Here is a 16,447-nt window from a genome sequence, read left to right as displayed (position 1 = left end):
ACGTGTCTGTGGTCCTGGCCTTATGGAAGGGTGCCTGGCTGCTTGTGGAAGCCTGCTTAAGTAATAACAGCTACTGGTTTGGGGGATACCTGCCACGTGCCAGGCATATTGCATACGTTGAAGTGAAAGTGTCAGTTGCTCAGTTGTGTCCAACTCTCTGCAACCCCATGGACTCTAGCCTGCTGGTCTCCTTTGTCCATGAAATTCTGTGGGAAAGAATACTGGAAAGCAGATGGTTGCCATTTGCTTCTCCAGGGGATCTTCCCAACCCAGGGCTTGAACCCTGGTCTCCTGCATGGCAGATAGATTCTCTACTGTTTGAGCTACCAGGGAGCTCATTTTTGTCTCATATATTATCTCATTTAATTTGACCACAACATCCCCATGAGGTAGGTATTTTTATTATCCCCATTTTTCATACAAGGAAACAAAGACTCAAACGAACCAAATCTCATGCCTAAGGAGAGGAGTAGAAATTGGAACCTGGGATTACCAGACTCAAAGTGTGCAGGTGTCACCCTGATGGCCTTCCTTGCTTGTCCATTCCCTCTGACCGTGGTTCTGTGGGGGTTCTGGGCAATCTCAATTTTCTACATCAAGGAGTCTGGTGGAGTGTAGCGGGTACAGGGTCTAAAAATTTCTCTGGTGTCACCTGCTCCCTCTGGGCCTCAGTTTTCTCAGCTGTAAAATGATTGCATGTGAGACTTCCTGCAGTAAACCAGGCCGTAAGAGCTTTGCAGCCAAGCATGGCTTGCTCCCTGGCTGAGCAGCTCTGGCACTGCCTCCGGTTCAGTTATGGTTTCCAGGAGGAGCTCCCAGGTGTCCAGCCAAAGTGACTGACTTGCCCAGGGCCCACTGGCTATGGATTCTGGTCACAGCCCTGCCCACCAGGTGCTCTCTGATGACTCACCTCTGCCCCCACCCAGCCCTCCAGAAGCCTCTTAGAATTACTTTGCCCATGTGGCGGCTGCAGCTGCACACAGGAACGACGCTGGATGTAACTGACCTCTCTTGGCTCAGCCCTGCAGCCTCCTGGGGGCTGTGGAAAGAGGCAGGCCCAGAGCCAGGCTGGTCGCCTGGACTGCCTCAGTCTCCTTACCTGCAGTGCCACCACCGCAGCCTGGGTTCTCACCTTCCCAGCAGGCCCCGCAGCCGACCTTCCTCCCGAGGAACGTACCATGAGCATGGGAAACTTTTGAAGTTTCCTTCTTTATCTTAAAGATAAAATATCACACAGACTTTATGCTCAGCTTGGTGCCTGTTCTGTCTTGTGCTCTGCGTGCTCCTCCCACTGCCTGCTGTCTCAGAGCGAGGCCCCAGGTCCTGAACGACAGCAGTCCAGAGGGACAAGAGGGCCTCTCTCAGTGTGCACCCAGCCGTGGGCGCAGCAGGCCCTGGGGGCACTGAGGCTGGCCTGAGGGAGGAGGACTTCCCGGGTGGATGCTAACCTACAAAGCACAATTCTGTTGTCACTCCCTCTTCATACACTCACAGCCTGAGACTACACGTTTGAGGACTTGCAAAGCCAAACCAGCTTCCAAACTTGGTTTAGAGAAGTTCTGGTTTCCTGAGAAGTCACACGTGAGTGCTCCTTGAGGGTTAAGAGTATCGGAAGATCCGGTTTTTAAGTTTTGCTGCTTTCTTGCTCTATGATTTGGGCAGGTTGCTTCCTCTCCTGAGCCTCGGCTTTCTGTTTCGCAGCACAGTGGAGAAGTTGGGGGTGAAGGGTGGGTGTGTGTGTTGACCGTCCGGTGCAGCACCTGGACCTGTGTGTCGCCACACAGCGGACACTTGCCTGGGTGCTCCTGAGGATGCAGATGCAGCCTCTGCCATCTTCTCCATCGCATCCCTCTCATCGCTCTGTTTACTCACTCATTTATTCACTCACTTGTGTTCCATTCGTCTCTCCTAGTCTGATATAGTTCCTGAGTCTTTCCTTGACTTTCGTGACCCTTAGAGGCCAGATATTTTGTAAAAGCCCCTCATGTAGGGTTTGTCTGGTCCTCCTCATGATGAGATTTAGATCATGCATCTTTCATTGCATTCTGCCAGGAAGCATCTGAGTCGCAACTTGCCCTGTCACTAATGACGTTCCCTTTGATTACTTGATTAAGGTGGTATCTGCCAGGCAAAGTGAATTTACTGATTTGATGGGAAGGTACTTTGAAACTCTGCAAATACCCTATTCCTCATTAAACATTCAATGTATTTATTTATTCATACCTATATATACTTTGGTTTCCTATTTTAATCAGTGGAATATAATCTGTTACTATCATTATTTACCTTAATACATGAGTTGGCCCAGCTTTCGCCCATGGTAGGGGACCAACTGTCTTAGTTTGCCTGGGACTGAGCAGTTTCCTGGGATAAGAACTTTCAGTGCTAAACTGGCAAACCCTGATGAGTTGGTTATGGAACCAGTGGGGAGCCCTTCACACCTGCTCCTGTGTCTGCTAGGCAAGGTCCCTATCATTTTGTGAATACACTGTCTTTACTCTCTGGCACAGTAAGACGTTGCAGGCTCCTCCTATACGTACTCCCACCCAGTCCCAGGATCACACATTTCTCCAACAAGACCTGGAAGCAGGACCTTTTGAGTATTAGGCTGCAGCACACCCTGGGCATTGGAGCAGATGGAGCTCATTCAGCTGGCCTACAGGCCACTCTGTCCTCTCTGTCGCGGCCTCTTGCTGGACGCCTACTTTACACACTGAGCTTCTCTGGAAGCCTGATGCCCCGCGTCTCACCCCACACAGCTGACCACCTCCTCTATGTCCCCTTGGACGGTCTGGGCACCTCCCCATTTCCACACTAGTCTCCTCTCTCAACTGGAAGCCTCTGAAGGACAGGCCTCAGATTCATCTCTGACTCTTCTGTGCTCTGCACAGAGCTGAAGCTGGTGAAGTGACTGAATCTAGTCATACCTTCTTGTGGAGTAGAAAAGCAGACAGAGGGTGGGGAAGGAGTGAGTCTTTTCAGTATGAAGCTGTTCTTCAATTTCAGTTTTCTTTTTTTTCCCCTTATTTATTTATTTGGCTGTGCTGGGTCTTAGTCGTGGCATGCAGGCTCTTCCGTCTTCATTTTGGCACGTGGGATCTAGTTCCTTGACCAGGGATCAAACCGAGGCCCCTCTGCATTGGGAGCACAGATTCTTAACCCCTGGACCACCAGGGAAGTCCCAAACTTCAGTGTTCATGACTAAAATGAGGCCTCACCTCAAAGTGATAGTGTGTAGAAAGCACTTAGGATAGTACCTGGCAGGTGGTGAGCACACCTCTCAGGATCTCTGGGGAATCTTTTTATTTAATTTTTTTTCATTATTGAAGAGGCAGTGCTATATATTTTAGAAAATTAGAAATATAGACAGCAAAAAGAAAATAAAACTATCATATGCTCATCATTTAGAGATTGCTGCTGTTAATACCTTAGCTTCCCAGGCCTTTTCTGTGCATAGATTTCCACCCCCACCCCTGACCCCCAAAATGGGATTATATCATGCATCCATTCTGTAACTTGCTTTTTCTTCAGGCAGCAGTATCCACAATTTTGTTTCAGTAAATTTTCAGCACATCTAATTAATACTCAGATCATGTTCACATTTCTCCAGTTGTCCCAAATGTGTCCTTTCTGCTGTTGTGTCCAAGCCAGTATGCAATCCAGGACTGCACTTTCTATCTGGTTATTTGTCCTATAAATCTCAGTCCCTTCTTTATGACATCGACGTGTAGAAAGACTAGACCAGCAGCCCTGCAGAATATCTCATCATCTGGCTTTGTCTTGTATTCTTGTGGTGACACTTAACTTGTTCCTCTGTCCATTGTATTTTTGTTAAGTGAGGCATATCCAGGGCTTGATGAGCTCACGGTGCCTAGAATGCTCAATGGGTAGTGTCCTTCCTTGTCCTTTCATCACCATTAGTGGGGCCAAGGCCTAACAAGATTAGGGGGAAGGCGATGTGACCCCTCCCTCATATGGTTGCATGTATTTACTTTTTAGTAGAAAGTAGTATGTCTAACGGAGAAGGCAATGGCACCCCACTCCAGTACTCCTGCCTGGAAAATCCCATGGACAGAGGAGCCTGGTAGGCTGCAGTCCATGAGGTCGCTGAGTTGGACACGACTGAGCGACTTCACTTTCACTTTTCACTTTCATGCACTGGAGAAGGAAATGGCAACCCACTCCAGTGTTCTTGCCTGGAGAATCCCAGGGACAGAGGAGCCTAGTAGGAGGCCGTCTATGGGGTTGCACAGAGTCGGACACGACTGAAGCAACTCAGCAGCAGGAGCAGCAACAGCAGCAGTATGTCTAAATACCCAGTTCTCGGAAACTTTTTTAAGCTACACAATAGAATTCATCCATTTGCCGAGGGGAACTTGATCCTGGGGTTTGGGCTTTCGGGTGAAAAAAAAAATCACAGAACAGGATACAGACTGAGTTTCATCTTGCCGAGTGTAAATCTAATGAAACCTGGTTCTGTTTTTATTTGCTTTCTGGACGTGTGATCTAGGTGAAGTCCCAGCTTTTTTTTTTTACTTTTTGGCCACACCCTGTGGCATGTGGGATCTTAGTTCCCCACCAGGGATAGAATTCGTGCCCCTTGTACTGGAAGGTGGAGTCTTAACCACTGGATCACCAGGGAAGTCCCAACCCCAGCTTTGCTGCTTATCAACTGGGTGACTGTGAGCAAGTTCCTTAACCTCTCTGAGCCTTAAGTTCCTCTTTGGATTTCTTATCTGGCAGAGTTATTGTGTGGGTTAAATTTTTTTTTTTTTTAAGGTTTCCTCTGCTCTTTTCTCTCTAGCTGGAAAGCTCTTTGAGAACAAGGCTAATAAGTAATAAGAATTCAAAGATGTTTGTTGGGGGAATTCCTTGGTGGTCCAGTGGTGAGGACTCTGTGTTCCACTGAAGTGGGGGCATGGGTTTGATCTGTGGTAGGGGAACTAAGATCCCACATACCGCATGATGGGGGTCAAAAACAAAACAAAAAGATGGTGGAAAAAAAGAAAGGAGGGCAAATGGTATGGCCAGTGATAAGTACCATGGGGGAAAGACATCCATTTAGGCATTCATTCATTCATGCTTTCATTTAACATGTACTCATGCCAGGCCCTGTACTGAATCGACTGAGCCTCTGCCCATGAAATTCAGGGGCCTGGAGAGCACAGATAAAGAGGAGGAGAGCACAGTGTATAGGAGTCCAGAAGGTTGGCTGGGTAATTCAGGAAGACTTCCTGGAGGAGGAGACCGGGACGAATGGGGAGGTTTGGTGGGGGCTGAGATGGGGGAGATAGTGTCTAGATGCAGAGGCTAACTTTGTCTGGCACACGTGGCTTCTGGGAGGGCTGGATGGGGCTCATGACAAGAGGTGAGTCCATGTTGGCTTCAGAGGTCTCTGTTCCTCCCTGTCCTCCTTCTCCTCCTACCCCCGCCCCCTTTGCCTGCATGCCTTCCTATCCTGATTAGCGCTTTGAGCCCTGTGTGACCCTGACAACCCATGTGTCTATCTGCAGTGTCGGATGGAGTGCCGCGATGTGCCAGCAGAGACACTCTACGATGTCCTACATGACATTGAATACCGCAAGAAGTGGGACAGCAACGTCATTGAAACTTTCGACATTGCTCGCTTGACAGTCAACGCTGATGTGGGCTATTATTCTTGTGAGCAGATGCAAGCACACCAATCCCAGCCCCCTCCACCTCTACCCAGGCCTCCAGCCCAGCCTCTTCCTACCTGCTTCCCTCCTCACAGTCACTCCCGGGGCCAGGCTGCTCAGAGACCTGAGTGTAGAGATGTAGGGCTGCCTTCCCTGAATCCTTGTCCGCTCCCACATACTTGAGCATATAGAAACGAGTACTTACAAACACACATACACTCCCATGTTCATGCATGCACATTCCAGACAAACACACTTGCACGGAGTAATGTATAAAACCCACAGCCACATGCCACCTACTCACCCACCTACCCACACTTCAGGGAGACACAATAATACCACTGTTTTCTCCTACACTCACATTCACATACACAAACTGATCAGGCCAGCAAGGTAAGGGCTCTGTGAGGTGGTGAGGAGCAGGGGAAGCTGGATGCAGGAAGGGAGAGGGGCTGTTCTGTCTCCTTCCTAGCTCCAGAAATTAGGTCTGGGGTCCCTGTTTACATCAGGGGGAGTCGGCAGTTAACCAAGCATCCCTGTGTCTCTGGGCTTTGCCACCCCCTTTCAGGCAGGCAGGCTAGTAGTCTGGCTGAACTGTCCCTTGCCCTCCACAGGGAGGTGTCCAAAGCCCCTGAAGAATCGTGATGTCATCACCCTCCGTTCCTGGCTGCCCATGGGCACTGATTACATCATTATGAACTACTCAGTCAAACATCCTGTGAGTCAACCTGCCTTCCCTGCTGGGTGGGCAGGGGAAGGTACCAGGTAGGGCTAGGCCAGCAGGCGTAGCCCAGGGAGAGGCCCCTGGCTGCCACCAAGACTTCCCTGTGACTTCAGTCCAGACACAAAGCCTCCTATCCCTGTTTCCTACCTACACAGTGAGAATAATGGCTCGTCTCCCTGCTGGGGCTTTTAAGCAGACGAGTGTGGACCATCACTCTGGACAAGTGGGTGGGAGGGGCTGGCTGGGAAAAAGGGAACAGGAGTGAGAGGTAGGGTCCCCTGGCCCTCCCTGAGGCTGTGTTTTGATTTCCATGGCAGGCAGGACAGGCAAGTGCAGGTGGCCTGGGAAAGGATGAGTGTGTGTATGTGTGTGTGTGTGTATGCACACACCTGTGTGTGTACTTATAAACCCTCACCCCAGACTGGGGTCTTTCTGGAGGGGAACAGAGGAAATTTAGAGGGATAATGATGACCTAGTCCGACTCCTCTCTTTCTTCTTACCCTGATATCAGGCCTGGCCTGGAGTCAATGCCAGGGCATGTGAACCAATTCTGTGTGTGTATTTAGTACTCACAAAGACACCACCTTTTCCCACACCTTGAGTCTCACCTCCCTGTGCCTTCCATCCCCAGAAATACCCACCTCGGAAAGACTTGGTCCGAGCTGTGTCCATCCAGACGGGCTACCTCATCCAGAGCACGGGGCCCAAGAGCTGCGTCATCACCTACCTGGCCCAGGTGGACCCCAAAGGTGAGGGCTTGGCCCTGGAATCCCATCATGGGATCCTTCCCTATACCACGGCGATGGGACTTGATCTAGTTGATCTACTGGGATCCAGAAGGGCCTCTGTTAAGAGGGGTTTTGTATTTTGGGGCATCTGTACCCAAAACATTCTTTGAGCCAAAGTTTGAGACTTTATAGTGTTTTGAAAAGCAAGGATCAAGGTGGTAGTCACTGCCCCAAGATGAAGCTTACAGCTCTGTTCCTGGGCTCCTATGCCCCCATGCTCTGACTTGCTCCCCTCTCACTGGCTACTCCCCCTCTGTCTTGTTGGCTTCTATCCTGGAGGTCTGGGTTTCCCAGACCCCAGTCCTTTTTCCCTTGGGAGGGCTCAGCCACTCCCCAGGCTTCTGTGGCTAGGTGACCACATATCTCTCTGCTGAGATCCAGGTCCCGGTGGCCATTGGCCTCCTCAATGTGTCCCTCAGGATGTCTCTTAGGACCTGAGGCTCGATGTGTCCAATGCTGAACTGTCTCCCTCCCTAACTTGTCCCTTCTCCTGAGTCTCTTCCCTCTAGTCACTCATGCCCAAAACATGGTGGTTGTGGGGGGTCCCCTCATGTCAGCTCCCAAATCGTTAATTAGTATTGATTCTACCTCCTAAATAGCTCCTGAATCTGTCATTTCTTTCCGCACTCAGCCACCCTGTCTGTCCATACAGATTTTTTCCAAAGGACTTATTTCCTTGTGACTCTCTTCTGCTTAAAATCCTTTTGTGGTTTTTCTATTGTCCTCACAGTGAAGTCTAAGCCCCCCTCCCTAGGTTTCCCAGTCCCTTCTCAGAGCTATACCTTCCTACTTGTCTAAGCAACCCTTTCCCTCAGCCTAAAACACCTCTCTGCCCTTACTTATCCCTCCAGGGCTGCTTCACCTCCTCTATCCCTGATACCCAGAGGAGCTGCTGGCTCCCTGCCCTGTGGGCCCATCCCCCTCTAGCAGAGCACTTGGCACACTGTCGGGCTCCCCCAGACAGTGAGTTCCTCTCTGGGTCCCCAGGGCTGGTCCAGGGTGGGTGTCACTGAGTGACTGTGGAGTGAGTGAGGGAATGAATGAATGACTAGAGGAGGGGTAGGCTCTTGAGCATCTTTGCCTGGGTATCCCCCCAGCATCACTGAGGGTCCACTGGCCCAGGCCCAGAGCTCCCCAGCACCTCACTGAGTGAGTTTTTTGGGTGTCAGAGGCAGAGCAGACACTTGGGGATGAGGCGGGTGGAGAATCGGGCCACGGATTCCAGGTCAGGCCAGGCTGAAGAGGTCATGCAGCAGGGGGCTTAAAAGGATAGGCAGAGCAGGGGATGAGCATCAGGGCCATTCAAGATAGTGGGACTGGGTATGAGAAAAGGGGGGTAAGTGTGAGTTGAGGGGAGGCAGCAGGCAGAAGCTTGATTGGCCAGGATTTTAACTCATGTGTGGCCTGTGATCACCTTGGACCCTGTGGTCTTCCTTCATGCAGCCCTTGGACTCAGCAGAGGGCAGAGGCAGTCGGGTGGTAGAGGTGGAGGGTGGTAGAGGTGGAGAGTTGAGCCTGAGGACCTTGGTCTGAGGTGGAAAGAGGGAGTGAAGTCGATGACGTCTTACAGGACTTGCCTCACTCTGCCCCCTCCCTATGGAGAAGAGTGTGTTCTACCTGGAAACCCCAGGTTGGAGTAAGGGAGCTGGTGTGTGTGTTTGTGGGGGGCTGGATCCTTGAATCCCTACGGCTGCTGCTTCCTTTTTCTTCTCACTACCCTTTCCTGCCCTCATAGGCTCCTTACCCAAATGGGTGGTGAATAAATCTTCTCAGTTCCTGGCTCCCAAGGTGAGTGACCATGGGACTTGGCGGGTGTGGAGGTTTCGGGGAGAGCGTTCTGGGATACAGGGATGGAGTCCGGGAATGGGAGTCAGGGGGCGGGGCCAGGGCTGAGGGGCGGGGTTACGAAACCCGAGCAGGAGTCAGGATCCTGGGAACAGCGGTCTGAGCCGCTGGAGGGCGTGGGAGCGGGCGTGGTGAAGGCCTAGTCCCGCTCCCAGCTCACCCCTTATCCGGCGGTACAACCGGTCCTCAGGCCATGAAGAAGATGTACAAGGCGTGCGTCAAATACCCTGAGTGGAAGCAGAAGCATCAACCACACTTCAAACCGTGGCTACACCCGGAGCAGAGCTCGTTGCCCAGCCTGGCGCTGTCGGAGCTGTCGGTGCAACATGCGGACTCGCTGGAGAACATCGACGAGAGCGCGGTGGCAGAGAGCCGGGAGGATCGCACAGGCAGCGCCGGCGGCGAGGGCAGCGATGACGACACTTCGCTCACCTGAGCGCTGCACCATGGCAGGGACGGCGATACGACGGGGCGGAGCCCAGAGGCGGCGGATCCTCCCCCGCTTTCTCCTCTCTCCCACCTCCTGCGCCTCCTGGGGACGCTGGGCTCGGGCCCAGGCTGGCGCTGCGGCCTGGCTGGACACAGCCCCAATAAATGATCCCACAGCCTCATCTGGCTCATCACTGTGCCTCCTTCCCACTTGCTCGGGGCACGGGCACCGCCCTCGGTCCCTTTGTTCTACAGTTCATTTTGTTAATTTTATTACTGATCATGGGCTTTTGCTCCTTTAGACATCCCCTCGTTTCTCCATGTGAAGCGGGGGTGGTTGTCAACCCTCCTGTCCGTGGTGTGTTCATTCTTTAGTTTACTCTTCATTCATCCACCTGTCCTTGTTGTGTGTTCATCCTGCTATTCACTCAGGCTCTTAGGCTAACTTTCACTGCTCTAAGAGAAGAAGCAGGTCTGGTCAGGGTCAGAGAATGGGGTTCTATTGTAAGACCTGCAGCCTAAGACTCCCTGGGTCCAACCTATGGGCTGGGGGTCTGACACGTGCCTGTTGTGACAGAAGGAGGGGCAGAGAGCACCTTGGCTCTCAGACCACAGGGCTGTAGGCCCAGAGCTTAGGTTGGGGCAGCATTCTCTGGAGGAAGTTTGGGGGTTGAGGGGAATGTCATCAGACTCCAGTGTAGTGAAGGGACCAGGCCCTGTGAATTGAGTTCTTTCTACTTCAGGCCTGTGCTAACAGAAAAGGTGGGGCCTCCAACCCCTTGCCAAGATGCCAGTTCCCTGGTCCTGTGTTCCCCACAGCAGCTTTGAAGTCTAGAGGGATGCTTGGGCCTCTCCTTTTCTCTGTAGCCCACAGGTGCCCTCTGCTGCTTGAGGGTCACCTCTGCTCTCAGGTCTGGAGGAGGGCCCTGTGCTCCACCCCTCTCCAGTGTTTAAGTTCTCCCCAAGGTCTGGCCCTCCACACTCCTGGGAAACGACCTACCTTTGCCTTGTCAGGAAGACACTTGGAGTCCACTTTTTCCTGGAAGGGCAGGGTGAATATCCAGTAGGGGTAGGCAGGAGATTCTGTAACTCACTAAGACTTGGCTGGTTTACCCAATACTGGCTTTGTAACTTTGGGCAAGCCCTGGAGCTTCTTTGGAGTCTCGTTTCCTAATCTATAACCTGGGGTAATAGTTTTTACCTTCAGGCAGATTGAGACAGAAGAAATAAGTTGCCCAGCCCTGGGCTTGGCATGTAGTAGGTGCTCAAATTAATGACACCCAATCTCAGCCCTGGACACAGGACCTGGGAATGCCTGTCAAACCCCAGACCCTCATCTGCTGTGTATGCGGGTAGGATGAGTGGAAATCTCCCATTCTCTAGGCCGGGGAAGCTGCCTGGCCGCCGGGATCTCAGGCTGCAGCCTTTAACCAAGGGATCCTTGGACACTCTGACTTGCATCTTCCCCACCACCTTGCTCCTGAGAGATGTGGGCCCAGGGACAGAAGTAGGATATTCTCGAAGAATGAAGTGGGTAAGGACTTCTGGAGGAAGAGGTCGGGAACTTGGGTTTTCCAGCTTCCCACTGCCCCTTACCGCTCTGGGGGTGGGGCGGTTTGTGACTTGTCCCTCCCAGGGAGAGGGATGGCAGGAGGCGGAGAGGCTCAGGAGGAGATGGGAGACTCAGAGGGCGGGGATAGGGGAGGCAGACCTCAGCTTCAGGAGACGTAGACGGATCTGTGAGCAGCGAGATGGACAGGGGAGACGCACAGATCAACGTGTCCCCAAGGCCGGCGAACTCCAGGACCGTGACTGGGCGTGGCCGGGAAGGGGGCGGGTCCTTGTCCCCTTCCCCGCCCTCCCCTCCCCGGGGCGTCACGTGGGGCGGGCGGAAGCGCCCGGCTGGGTGGGCGCGCCCGGCCTGCGGCCGCGAGTTGACTACAACGGTGCAGTTGGTGGCGCCGGGGCCCCGGCTACGCGCGTGGAGTCTTGGATCAGAACAGGTCAGTACGGCAGCCAGGGCTTCCCTGTCCGCCGCCCCTTGGCCATGTGTGGCCCGGAGTTTCCCCATTCCGCGGAAGGGAAAGCCGAGGCTGCGCGGCAACTCTGCGCCCGGCACCTACTTCCGCGGGAGTTTCTCTAGGTCACGTCTTCTGACTGGCGGCGGGGATGCAGTCGCCTCCTGAGGATATGCGGTCGGACCAGAGACGGTAGGGAGGAGGGCGAACCGGCGGGAAAGGGGGCTTCCAGCCCTTAGCCCTTTGGCGTGAAGCCTCCCAGGTTCCAGAGCTAACCCGCTTTCGGGCGCCTTGATTTTTTCATCTGTGAAATGAAGGCTCCCACTTCGTTGACTGCGGAGACCCTTACAGGTCTGCTGGTTCATATGACCTTATGCACTGGACCTGGGGCTCTAGTGATCTTGGGCAGACGACTTCCGGTCTTTGCGCCCCAATTCCCCATCAGTAAATGGGGGCATGGCCTCCCAAGAGCCCCTACTTGGCCCAGTTGCTGGAAAAAGGAGGTGTGTGTGTTCACTGAACGGGGTCAAGCCGGGAGTGGGTTATTGGGACTGGAGGAAGCAAACTCTGAATGCGGTCTGAGGGTGTGTGGTGGGTGTCTGGTCCCAGATCTCCAGGGCCGATTTTTAGTGCTGGGGAGCTCTGGTCGGCATCTGGTATATGCACCCCACTCCCCCAAGGCTCCTGTCCTGGGGAGCCTGCTTTGATCCCCAGGTTTGGTGGCGGGAGCGCTATAGGGTTGGACAGATGTACGGAGGTACTCAGGGAAGGATTTGACTGTGCAGCAAGGTCCAGACAGAGACACCCAGAATACCTGTGCTCAGAGAGCAGTGTGTCTAGGCTGGGAGAGACCTCCCAGCAAGCTCATTACAGGGTAGAAGGAGCCCAGCAGCGTCCATATACAGGTGCAGACAGGTACTGGGGTGGAATCAGACACTGAGACTCTTGGAGGCTCAGAGAGGAGATGATTGGAATTGGCCTTGGCAGTTAAGTGGTAATTCACAAGGATAAGGACTCTCAGAGGAAGGCAAAGCTTGTGCAAAGGCAGGAACTTGCGTGGTGTGTTTGAGGAATGACAAAGAGATGGAAGTGGCTGGAATGGGTGGCAGAGGTAGGGTGTAGAGAGAACCAGTCCCCCCAGACCCATGGTTGGCTGAGGATGGTCCAGACCCTGCCTTGGAGATCCCCTCTCCCCGTTTGCTGCTTGCTCACTGGAGTAGGGCAGGAGGGGATGTTCCCAGGCAAGAGTCCTAACAACTGTGAAGTGGAAGTGGACAGATTTCTCCCAGGCTTCGTTGGGGCATTCAGGCCTCCCCAGTCAACCCTAGCCTCAACCCCACCATCTCTCGGACTCCAGTCATGCCTTTCCACGTGTCAAGCCTCAGCTGTTTGTGCAGGTTGCTTGTCTTCTCCACTACCCGTCTGCCCCCCGCCCCCTCCCGCCTGGGGAAGTTTTCTCCCCATCAAACCTCCTGGATCTCCTTGGAACTCTGTGATAAAGGGGACTGCAGAGCCCAGGACTGACTGGGACCTGGGACAGTCTCTGTGCAGCCACCAAACTCTGTGTGACTCTGCACATTCCCAGACTTCTCCATTTCCCTGTCTGCAGGGTTGAGTAATAAGACCTGGTTCCAAGCTCCAAAGAGAGAGACTGCTGGAGCAAGAATTGAGCCTGTCTGAGTCTAAATCCACCCCCACACCTCCACCAAGAGTGTTTGGGAGAATACTCACTGACCCACAAGGAGAACACTCACCCCCAGGGAGAACCTGGGGGGAAGGAGTCACTTCAGAGGGGTAAGGGGCCTCTGAGAGTCCAAGGGGCTAGGTGTGGACTAGCTTAGTACAAAGCCCTAGGAGAGAAGGGAGTCCCCTCCACTCTCCAGGGGCCCTTTCCCTTCCCCACCCCACTCTTCCTTTGGCTGAGCTCAAAGCCAGCCAGCTGATGCTCAAACAAGTGGCCTCTGTTCCTAGGATAGGGGGAGGGGAGGCAGGCCCTGGGCTGCAGGCCCGTCTGTCCAGCACTGACCCTGGCCCCCCGCCCTTCACTCTGGATCTTAACCCTTGGGGACCTGGGGTGGGTACTGGGCTGCTTGTAAGCGGGTACCTCTTGCCCACCAGCTGTCCTCTCCACCCCACTTTAGGGTTCCCAGGGTTCTGTTGCTGAAGGAGTGGGTGCAGTAGGACATGAATTGGAAATGGAGAAGCAAGGACGGAATGGAGGTGGGAAGGAGGCCACGGACAGTTAGGAATCACTTGGCCCAGAAGCTTTTTTCATAGATAAGGAGACCGAGGTCAGGGGCCAGAGATCAGACCAGGATCACACAGCAAGCCCTGGGCTGAGGCGGGGCAGGAGGGGGTGTCCAAAGTGACCCAACTTCTCGTCTGGGCCCTCTTGGGGAGAGGAAAGGGAAATGGAGAGAGCTCTACTTGATTTGAATACCTACCGTGTGCCTGACACCGCAAATTTGTTACTTTATTTAACTTGACATCATTCTGTGAGACAAGGGTCATCTTCTAGTAACATAGAGGAAGAAACAGCCTCAGAGAGAGCTGAGTAATAGCTTCAGTGAGAATGACCTCGGCAAAGCACACAGCACCTCTGTGGGCACTATTACATATGTTAACTGGTTTCGTCCTCCCAACAAGCTAAGAAGTCAAGTACCGTTCTACAGATAAAGAAACTGAGGCACAGAGAGGTTAGATAACTTGCCCAAGATCACAGCAAATAAGTGGTAGAGGCAGGGTCAGGACCCAGGCGTTGGTTTGCCTCTTGTGATCTGATTTCCCCTCCCCCAGCCTGACATCACTCCTTGAGCTCACTCCTTGAGCTCCATCCAGGGTTCCTCTCAGTGAGGGGCTTTCTCCTGGGTAGTGGCCAACGCAGCCTCTAGCACAGAGTGTGACCCCAGCCAAGCAGACCTGGCCCTCCCTTAGGAGCAGAATCCAGTCCCTCCCTTAGGAGCAGAATCCAGTTCCTTGGGCCGCCCCTGTCCCACGTCTCAGTCAGGCTGGACTCTTTTCCCCCTCCACAGCCCCGTGTGGCAGGGCATTTCTTGTTTCAGGAAGAGATTCTGCACCAAGGATTTGAACAGCTGGAGGATATGAGGAGGCCGTCAGAGATTCCCTACAAGTACATTCCCAACAAAGTTCGGGGACTTAACACCAATACCCCAGCCCTGATCAGAGAGGACATCTTGTCCACTTAGACTCCCCCTCACCCCACTGTCAGGCCCCCTGACCTGTAGATTCTAACCAGGGTTCTGGAGAGGACAGTCCCAGCCCCTGAAGGCAGATGACCCCAGGTTCAGGGGAGGCCAGAGGTGGAGGGAGGGAGGGCAGTGCATAGCTGGTCTTCCACGTGACCTTCCTGTGGAATTTCTCGCTGTCTCATCCTTTAGAACATAGTTCAGAAGGGGAAGAAAGATTCTGTCCCATAAACAGGACGTCTGTCCCAGACCATTGGGACAGTCAGAGTTGCTGGGAGGAGGTGTGGAGTTAAGTGACCAATTCAATAACAAAATTATTTTTTGATAGTAATACTAGTAGCAGTAGCTACTGTTTCTTGGAAGCTTATTATGTTTCAATCACCATGCTAAACATTTTATGTAGTGATTTCATTTAATCCTCAGCAATAGTTTTATGGATTAGGCACTGTTCCCATTTTACAAATGAAGAAACTGAGGCCTTGAGAAGTTATGTAATTTTCCTGAGATCGTTTATTATATGGAAGAGCTGGGAGTCTGAATTTCTGAAACTTCACAGTGAGAACCCTGAGCACTAGGAGATACTGCAGGCAGACAAGAGCCAAACCCCATCCTTCCCTGGAAACTCCTGGTTGGGGAGGCAGGCAGGGACTAGAGGGCCGCCCGGGCAGGTGACTTTCCTGGTGATGTGCTGTGGGAATGGGATGCCAGCTTGCAGGCTGTACTGGGTGCCGTCGCCCTAGGATGAGGGAACTCCTGCTCACTGCTCTTGTCCTGTCCAGTTGGGACAGTGGTTCTCCTATATAAACTGGACAGGAAAGGGCAGTGGTTGAGTACAGTGGTTCTCCTTTTTACTGATGAGAAAACTGAGGTCAGTAGATGTTAAGTGACGTGCCTAGAATCTTTCAGCTGAGGAAAGGGAGAACTGGGACTTGGAGGCACTCCACCTCTCCGCCTGGTCAGGGCCTTCTGGGCCTCTGAAGCTCTGAGCTTCCTTCAAGTACTGCTCACCTGCCTTGTCACAGAGTCCAAGTCTTCCTCTCTGACCAAACCAGTGTCAATGGAAAAAATAGTCACAACCTAGCAGTTGAGAGTTCTGTTTTATTTCGTGGCAATTTTTAGGACTTCAGGCCTCAGAAACAGCATCTCCAGTGACCCCGAGAGAACTATTCCCAGGAGTCTGGGGGAGGAGTCACGGAAGCTTGCTGCAAGGGGCAGGTAGTTTGAACATCAAAAGATTATTGTTAATTAAGGAGAATCAGATATCTCAAATTAAGGAATTTAGCGCTTTTCTGTGTATGGGAACATGCAAGGAAATACTTCATTTCACACCGGAATGGATTCCTATCAAGGTACCTGGGGCCTGGTACCTGCGGGATATCTGAGACTGAATGAACAAACCTGGGGAACGTGGTTCCAGAGCTAAGAGGCCGAGAAGCAGAGACCAGCTGTGGTCAAGAGTGTGATGCCCATGGCCAGTGGGATCTAGAGGAGAATTCAGGGATCAGAGAGCACACCTACCCCACCCTGGGAGGAGGATGTGGCAAAATCTTCCTCCTCCTCATTGTTGTGAGGACAAGCAGGACCCTGACCTCTCACAGCTACCCCTCTGTCCCTATTTTCAGGGCAGGGAATCTGAGGTCACACCTGGAATCTCAGCTGCCCAGGGCCTTTGGCAGAGCCTAGCCCTCCTTCCCAGCGCTGCCCTCCCTCCTGGCCAGGCCAGTGCTGGGGTGGGTCAGACTGAAGGACAGGGGAGCAGGAACCGGGCTGACTATGTACC

The 16,447-nt window shown here is 52.9% G+C and overlaps 2 protein-coding genes across 12 annotated transcripts in view; both read left to right on the top strand.

Annotated features, from left to right (window-relative positions):
* STARD10 (StAR related lipid transfer domain containing 10) overlaps nt 1-9,625 on the top strand; it is a 49,026-nt gene extending 39,401 nt beyond the window's left edge. For all 8 annotated transcript variants that reach the window (XM_086340663.1, XM_086340660.1, XM_086340666.1 and 5 more), the window contains 5 exons: nt 5,514-5,661; nt 6,272-6,375; nt 7,013-7,130; nt 8,905-8,957; nt 9,205-9,625. In XM_086340663.1, coding sequence (XP_086196789.1) covers nt 5,514-5,661; nt 6,272-6,375; nt 7,013-7,130; nt 8,905-8,957; nt 9,205-9,450 — 669 coding nt within the window. In that variant the 3' untranslated portion in view covers nt 9,451-9,625. The remainder of the gene's footprint in view (nt 1-5,513; nt 5,662-6,271; nt 6,376-7,012; nt 7,131-8,904; nt 8,958-9,204) is intronic.
* A 1,521-nt stretch (nt 9,626-11,146) lies between these two features.
* Nucleotides 11,147-16,447, top strand: part of ARAP1 (ArfGAP with RhoGAP domain, ankyrin repeat and PH domain 1) — a 61,897-nt gene continuing 56,596 nt past the window's right edge. For 2 of the 4 annotated variants that reach the window (XM_086340637.1, XM_086340636.1), the window contains exon 1: nt 11,147-11,446. The gene's annotated coding sequence lies outside the window, so the exon portion shown is untranslated. Of the gene's footprint in view, nt 11,447-11,632; nt 11,654-16,447 lie in introns of those variants that run through there. The other 2 variants (XM_086340640.1, XM_086340638.1) reach the window with 2 other exon arrangements.

The sequence above is a fragment of the Bos grunniens genome, chromosome 15 (genome assembly GCF_055505025.1).
Source record: "Bos grunniens cultivar Pamir isolate PY7600 chromosome 15, Bosgru_T2T1.0, whole genome shotgun sequence".
In the NCBI taxonomy this organism is placed as follows: domain Eukaryota; kingdom Metazoa; phylum Chordata; class Mammalia; order Artiodactyla; family Bovidae; genus Bos; species Bos grunniens.
This window is presented reverse-complemented; position numbering and strand designations above follow the sequence as displayed.